Raw genomic sequence first — 8,421 nt, forward strand, 5'->3', positions numbered from 1 at the left:
GAACACATTTGAAATTATGCAATTGTTTGTTTATTTAACCCTAACATCGCAGGTGGCGACGCGAACACATTTGAAATTATTGCGTTGCAATGCCACTCATTCCTGTTTTCACGTTCCCGTTCCCGTTTTTGGCGATTTTTTTTACAGAAATCATCGCGGGCATACACATAATAACTCCTGTAAGTTTCATCGCAATCGGTTGAATGGTGTAGGAACGCGTACGTGACATACAAACAGACAAACATTGATTTTTATATATTGTACCTATATATAGATAGATAGATTCTCAATTTTTACAAACCTCTTTTATTTAAAAAAGTCTTCAGTCACCGTTGGTGCGTTTAAAATGCTGATAGCAAATATGGTGTAAAGATTTTTCCATATGGTCAAATTTTCGAGATATAAGCAGTGTAAACTGGACTATCTTTTAGGTAAGACATGAGTGGTTCCGGCAAGGGTCTCCTTGGACTTTGGCTGTACAGGAGCGGTGAGGATTGGGCCATCAAACAAGGAAGTCCTTTGCACAAGCGACATCCGACGGCAGTGGCAGAGACCAGCTCGGAAGACAGCGAGCGCACATCCATCATATTCTCGCTGAAGAACCAGATTGGAGGGTTGGCAAAAGTCCTCAATGTCTTCCAGGACCTTGGCGTCAACGTGCTCCACATTGAATCGAGGAAATCCGAGGCCGACAACCAAGTATGGCTAGATACTATCGATATGAATTTCAACTGACAAATCTAAATATGTCAAATACACACACACAGACTATTATCTATATATCCAAACCTGTAATAATTATCATTTAAGACAGAGTGTCTCAACCATTTTTGGAGCGTGGCCCCCTTTTGCGTGCTTAATATTTTTCTGTGCCTCCCCCCCCCCCCATATTTTCTCGAAAAAACTCCCGTGATAGTAAAATTAATCAGCTGGTTGCAGAATTTTCTGATTGACCCCTTTCTTCATCCTGAATAATATTCTAATTAGAGCAGTTGAAATCACCAAAAAATTATTTATGGTTTCAAATATTCCAGTTGTATTCATCAGAGCCATGAATTAACACTGTTCGACACGAAAAATGGTTCAGAGACGAGATATAACTTTTCTTATAGATCTATACTCAGCTTTTAGCTCGCAATTTTACCGATTTAAAATTCAGCACACTTCCAATTAACCCTTTTAAACGAAAACAAAAAACTTACTTTTGACTTTTGATTTGAACTGGACGACTACTTAGAGAGATTTGAAAGCTGAAAAGTACTACAAATGAAAGATAAAATACCCGACTATAGATTCCAAAACTCATTTTGAACAGAAAATTGACAGATTTTGAGACATTGACCGAACAACACCAAGATATAGAAAAATCGCGCGATTTAAAAAACACATATATCTCGGAATCTCAAACCAATCAAAATTTTTATTACCAGATTCGTATTTACTAGGCATAGATCTATAAGAAAAGTCATATCTCGTCTCTGAACCAAAAAAAAAGTCGTCATTTGTCGAACAGTGTAATACTTCTCGATACCGTTAAAAGATAATAGTGAAATTTTCATCATATTATTAAAATTCCAGGCAGATATACTGGTTGAAGTGGAGTGTGACAGAAGGAGGATAGATCAACTGAATCGTATGTTGAAGAGGGAGGTGACGACCATTCATTTCATGCCTTCGGTGTCTAAGAGTGGTGAAAATTTTCCACCGCCGACGCCCCTTTCAGCAGCTGCAAGCTTTGGTATGTTTCAACAACTTGACAGAAGGATTTTAGCATATAATTTTGGCATTTTTTTAAAAAGGACCAACATTTCCAAGATTTCATCAACGATCGACGGTTCTTCAAAATATCAGTATTGAATTTAATCTACGCCGCGTTGTTCGCTTGCACGAACTCGCCGTTTCAATTCGGTTCTTCGTGGTGCTGGCGAATTGTTACGTATTCGTTTCTTCAAGCATTTATGGAATTTCCACTACGAAAATTCTGATTTTTGTCTATCAAACATCATTCTGAACTATTTTTTTTGTTAAAATAGCACATATTTAAGAACAACTTCTGGAGTACAAATACATTCTCGATCAATTAGATTAGATAAATTATTCAGAAGATTGAGTTTTGAAGATAAGCAAGATGTTATAAAAGGGCGGATACTTCACAAGACACCTCAAAACATATTTTTACAATTCAAAATTCAATAGCTAAATAAATAAATATTCTATATTTTTAACTCTTAGTTATAACTCTTAATTTTTTACTTTTTTAAAAAATATTTTATGGTATGTAGACATTTATGATGTATGTATTAACATACATACATATGTATGTATATAACCTTCATTTCTAACTGGTTTTATTATAAAAACACCATCTTATATCTAATTTTCCTTTTTGAAGGAGTAAAGTGGGAATGCACAAAATTTTGTCTCTAGACAAATCGACAAACAAATCTCTAGCAATTTTTCTATGTAATGGCTTCTCAGAGAGCAGCATTTTGTCAAATTAAGTTCAACGCCATCTTTTAATAATGAGCCAAACATTCTAATCAAAATAGTTTTTTCCACAACGTGATTGCGTTTGATAAAATATTACCGGAAGTAAATTTGAGAGATTTATTTCTCGCAAGGTCTATCGTAACCAAAAACCAACCAAATCTCTTGGCGAATGGTGTTTTCTGATTTTTTTCTTCTGTAAGGATTTTTTTTAATATTTATACTGCACATTACTCAGAATTAATTCTCATCGTGAGTTTTTCTTCAGATTTTGATGAGATGCCCTGGTTTCCGAAGAAAATCTCCGATCTGGACAGGGCTCAAAACGTACTCATGTACGGATCGGAGCTGGACGCAGATCATCCAGGATTCAAGGACCCAATATATCGAAAAAGACGGGAACAATTCGCAGCGATTGCCAATACGTATAAATAGTGAGTTCATGTTTTGTATTGTGCCATTATATTCAACTGAAATAATTAATTTGTTTTTAAATGTACAATTCTTTTAGCGGACAAAAAATACCCAGAGTCCAATACAAGGAAGAAGAAATCAAAACTTGGTAATTAAAATTTTGATTTTTAATTTATCTACATATTTACGTAGTAACAATAGATGAAGTTTTGTGATCTAGAAAAAATATGTGTCTGTGTATTTTGGGGATTTTTTAAACACCATCACTCCTATCTCACTGAAACTTTTTTTAAACGTTTTTGAAATGCTAATTGATACGATGAAATTTTTTTTTCAAATTTTTAAGTAGAAAAGAAATGGTACATACCTCCCCTTATAGATGTCCTTTTTTTTGTAAGTTTTTGGATTCAATTTTCTCCCAAACGGATCAGGCTGAAATTTTTTTACGTGTGATAGAATTTATAAAATTTATATCTTAATATTTTTACCTCGACCGGAAGTAGTATTTTTATTCTAGAGAATCGAGGTTTTTTACGTTTTACTCGGAAGCCTTTCAGTGAATTGGATAAAAATTTCATATCTAGAAAATTAAGCTTAATACCAAGTTAGATGTAAAATTTGGTGAGCACCCGTCGACCAGATGTGGCAGTTTAATCTTGTTCAATTTTTCTTCCATTTTTTTTTCGACCCTTTAAAGGTGTGTGCTCTAAACAAGAAAATTCCAGTATGGTTCTCGTATCAATGTGATGAAAATAAAATAAAATCATTAAATTTAACTAACCGGAAGTGGGATTTTTTCCTCTAAGAAAAGTAAAAATGTTGCAACCACACAATTTATTCCACACCACTGAAACTATCAAGCTGGAAACTTATATTTGTATTCTTTGTGTACTAACTTAGAGTTGATAAGGTTTTGGCTAAAATTCATACACCGGAAGTAGTCATCTTTTTAAAAACAATATTTCATTATTTTATTTTGACCTTTTAAATTATTTCTATTTTATTGATATTTTATCTATATAATATTTATAGTAATGTAAAGTAATAAAACAAATTTTAATAAAATCGGACAACCGGAAGTAGAACTTTCGCCTTGTGTAAGTTTCCCTACTTTTGCGCTCAATTTGTATCGGAAATGCTATCATGGCCTATATGTGTAAACGTATACGTACATATTTAATTATCGAATTTCTTTTTTATACTTCTTATATTCCTCAAACACATGTGTAGATAAAGTCATAAGTTGGTCACATTTGATTTTTTTTTCATGTTCAATTGTTTGTAATCATGCTCGAATTTATATATGTATGTAGACAAAGTAGAGATTTCTAGAAAATGGAAAAAATATTTATGTATGTAGGTTAATTGTTTGTGTGTCACAAATTGAATTCGATCGACGTCAACGGTCGGGATGGATGTTTGAATTTAATTACGGCGAACTGTGGCACAAAAATTAAACTTCAAATTTGCTTCACTTCATCTTCGCCAGAAATTCTCAATTCAATTTATCTACATATATATAGTCCTTTCAATCTGCTTGTAGGTTCAATTAAATTGAATCAACGAGACAGCCCCCCGCAGTTCATCAAATGTATCCTTCAAGTTTACACGAACGCAAATTTATTTCAATTATGGTTCAAAATGTTTACATAAGGTCAACTCCTGTTTATTGATTTCATTGAAAATCACATTCAAGTTGCTACATCGACGGACGAGAAATGATTATTGCAACTCTCTTGACCCCTTATCTCTTGTTACGTGAGACATGACATTTTCGAATTGAGCCAATAAATGCTGGATACCTCGAACTTTACCCGTCGCCTCGGTTGAAAATCTTCTTCGTCTCAAATAAATTGGACTGTATTCTTGACTGTTCTTTTTCACACCTACATATACTGATTTATTTTTAAGGGGTATCGTTTTTCGCGAATTGCACAAATTGTACTCGGTGCACGCATGCTCCGAATACCTGGAGAATTGGCCGCAATTAGTCAAATATTGCGGATACAGAGAAGACAACTTACCACAGGTAGTCGTTCGATATATGACAATAAAGTCATTTAATCATTTAAAACTGCATTATCTATATGTAAATAAGGATTTCAATTTTTAGTTGGAAGATGTGAGCATTTTTTTGAAAAGGAAAACTGGATTTCAACTGCGTCCCGTTGCTGGTTATCTGTCACCAAGGGATTTTCTTTCAGGATTGGCTTTTCGCGTTTTCCATTGCACCCAATACATTCGTCACTCGTCTGATCCTTTCTATACTCCAGAACCGTGAGTAGAATTTGGTCAACAACCAAAATTTGCATTATATAATCATAAACATGCTACAACAAACGACAATTGAGGCAACAAATTTTTCATCAATTATTAATTACAGCTGACCAATAACTTTTAAATACTGATTGAATTTGTTAATAGTGTAGGATCTTGTTGTTATTGATTTTGATTTTTAAATGCTTTTTATTATTACTAAATTATGTTCACAATACATCTTATATCTATTTTATTAATAGCTACTGATCTACTGATCATTTTCTATTTTACAATTTTAATTTAATTTTGTTAGTAATCATAGTATTATATTATTCTAATATGAATGCACAGCATAATAGGAAAAAGAGCTCAAAAATCTCTTTACAATTCTTATAAATGCTCATAATACATAATATTAATTAAAGTCCACGACCTAAAGCAGATTGTGTTTAGGTAATCCGTGTTTATACCTGAAGGGTATAGACATTTTGTTGTTATCACCGAGACTCTTCACAAGTGTGTTAGTATGGTTATTAGTGATTCTGTCATAGAATCTAGAATTTAACCTTTCCACTCTGGTTTCACCTTCCAAACTTCAAACTTCTGGTTTCCACCTTTCCAAAAGGTTAACATTGCTTACTAGGCGGATCGCCGCAATGATTTAAACAGACTGTTCCGACACGCAGTGGTCGCCACGTGGGCCCTTTTCGGGCGTAGTTTATATTTTGGGAACCTTTTTTTAAACTAATAAAGGATGAATTCTAGTCAAGAAATTGATATTGTTCCGCAATTTTTGAAAATAAATAACTGCAATGAATACTTGTGGTATTAGAATCTGTTATGCCCTATATTACGGCCAGTACTTAAATCCGATAGTGTTTATTTTCACAGTTGATTCGTGATTTGACATATGGAATTGTATCGTATTATAACGAATAATTAAATGATTTTTTGAAGCCGTGGGTGACTTTCTAATTTTGGAGGATAGACATTTTGATGAATTCAATCAAAATAATTACTGACTGAATTATTACTTTTATTAGGGCGATCGCAATGTGACTAATAATCACCGCTTTGTGACCAATAATCACCGCACAGCTAAATATACAATACTGACCAATTGATATATGCCAGTAGTATAGCTCGGTGGTTGCGTTAATGCCAACCACTGAGAGCTTGCCGTGGGTTGACCTCGATTGAAAATAATTTATTACGAGTATTTCTGTAGTGCTGCTGTTCAGACTTGGATATTTATGACTCCAATTCGATCGGTTTGCCGATTATCTGATTTCACTGTTGAAACGGTTCCTCATAAAATTGGCAAAACCATCCCACACACTATGTATGTCACCACTATTTGAATATGATTTCAAATTTATACCCTACATATAAACTTATATTCTCTATTATGCTCAGGGGCGAAAAGTAATAGCATCATGGTAAAATATGTACTTTGTTTAAATAAAAAAAATAAAAATCGGGCACAGTCCATAGAAATGTTTCTATTTCAATTATAAATTATAGACTAATTTGGGTGTGTGTGAGCAGGATGCAAAAGACTTGTATTCAGCCGATTCCTCGTGGCCTTGCATCCTGCTCGCACAAATGCATGTGTACATGTGTGACCTTGACCTTTAATTGTAACAACTGTCCATTTTATCAATTGAATAAAGGCCATATAAATAAACAATAAACGCATATTGTATCTACTATGTTAAAATAACAACTATACATACATACATATGTACTTTTAACGTTTGAAATATAGAGATTGCTGCCACGAGCTATTGGGTCATATGCCCCTCTTGGCAAATCCGAGCTTTGCTCAATTTTCCCAAGAGCTTGGATTGGCATCGTTGGGAGCATCCGAAGAAGACATTGAAAAATTAGCAACGGTAAAATAAAATCCAAAAATTAAAGACATTGTATCTGTGTAATTTACGATGTGTAACAATCATTTCAGTTGTACTTCTTCACCGTGGAATTTGGACTATGCCGACAGGTAGACGGCTCATTCAGGGTGTACGGAGCTGGATTGTTGTCGTCTGTGTCCGAGTTAAAACATGCATTGGCTAGTGCAGATAAAATTAAACGATTCGACCCAGAGACTACTTGCAGCGAGGAGTGCATCATCACATCTTATCAAAACGCTTATTATTACACTGATTCCTTCGAGGAAGCTAAAGATAAAATGCGGTGAACTTTTGACATGACCCAACATCAATCGAATACAACTGATTGTTGAGCTAATTTTTCGATGTGTTTCAGAACTTTTGCCGAAAGTATACAACGACCTTTCGGTGTTCGCTATAACCCATACACCCAAAGCGTCGAAGTGCTGAGCAACGCGCAAAAAATTACAGCTGTTGCTAGTGAACTGAAAGGAGATCTTTGCTTAGTTCTGGCGGCTATGAAGAAAATCTCGGCTCACGACAGTACCATTGATTTTAACACCATTACGAATATGCTAAACAGTGGCTTGCAGGTTTTTTTTTTAAATAAATTTTTTATTGGTAAAAGTGTGAATTCTCGACAGGGCGGACCGTCTAGGCTCGGAAGCGAGGCTCGGTCGACCCCTTCCTTCCTGTGATTGGCTACTCTTTGCGATGCCAATAGTATTACCGTGCCCACAATTAACTCGACTTAATTACTCGGTACGCTGCCCAACCGTCCGAAATTATATGCGAACCAGGCAGAACATGTCGGAGCATTTCATCAGGTAAAAGTCGAGCTAATTCAGGGCACGGCAATACTATTGGCATCGCAAATAGTAGCCAATCACAGGAAGGAACGGGTCGACCGAGCCTCGCTTCCGAGAATTCACACTTTTACCCTTTGATTTATAACTCAATCAAAAGAAATATACTGATTATGTGTGTATATCAATTACAGGTGGATAAAAGTCCTACTTCTAACTCCGGTGAAAATTCACCCAACGACATTGGCGACTCTAAACTTATGTGTCTCGAAGACTAAACCACTATTCTCACATGTGTATTTATGATATAAATTAATAATATATAGGTATATGATGTTTCATAAGGAATATCTAAATTTCAAAGATGTTGCTGTATTTTAAGATTTGAAAATTTACATGTAGTGAAATATATCTATATTTAATCATGCGAAATTTCGCTTTGAGTCATTTAAAGTTATTCAGCTTCTACATATGTATGTATTATGTGTCATTGCAGGTTAACTATCGTACACATGATAAGAAAATGTCAGAACTGAATAATTGCTTCCGTTTCAAGAATTATA

General features: G+C 34.5%; 1 protein-coding gene across 1 annotated transcript; it reads left to right on the forward strand.

Annotated features, from left to right (window-relative positions):
- Positions 1 to 438: 438 nt before the first annotated feature.
- Positions 439 to 8,176, forward strand: Trhn (tryptophan hydroxylase). Its single transcript, XM_077445792.1, has 10 exons — positions 439 to 699; positions 1,579 to 1,738; positions 2,756 to 2,921; positions 2,999 to 3,049; positions 4,813 to 4,930; positions 5,015 to 5,178; positions 6,929 to 7,055; positions 7,124 to 7,356; positions 7,429 to 7,645; positions 8,053 to 8,176. Exons 1-10 carry the CDS (start codon positions 439 to 441, stop codon positions 8,134 to 8,136), a joined length of 1,581 nt encoding a protein of 526 aa, XP_077301918.1. The 3' UTR covers positions 8,137 to 8,176.
- The last annotated feature ends 245 nt before the right edge of the window (positions 8,177 to 8,421 follow it).

The sequence above is a fragment of the Arctopsyche grandis genome, chromosome 2, assembly GCF_051622035.1.
Source record: "Arctopsyche grandis isolate Sample6627 chromosome 2, ASM5162203v2, whole genome shotgun sequence".
In the NCBI taxonomy this organism is placed as follows: Eukaryota; Metazoa; Arthropoda; class Insecta; order Trichoptera; family Hydropsychidae; genus Arctopsyche; species Arctopsyche grandis.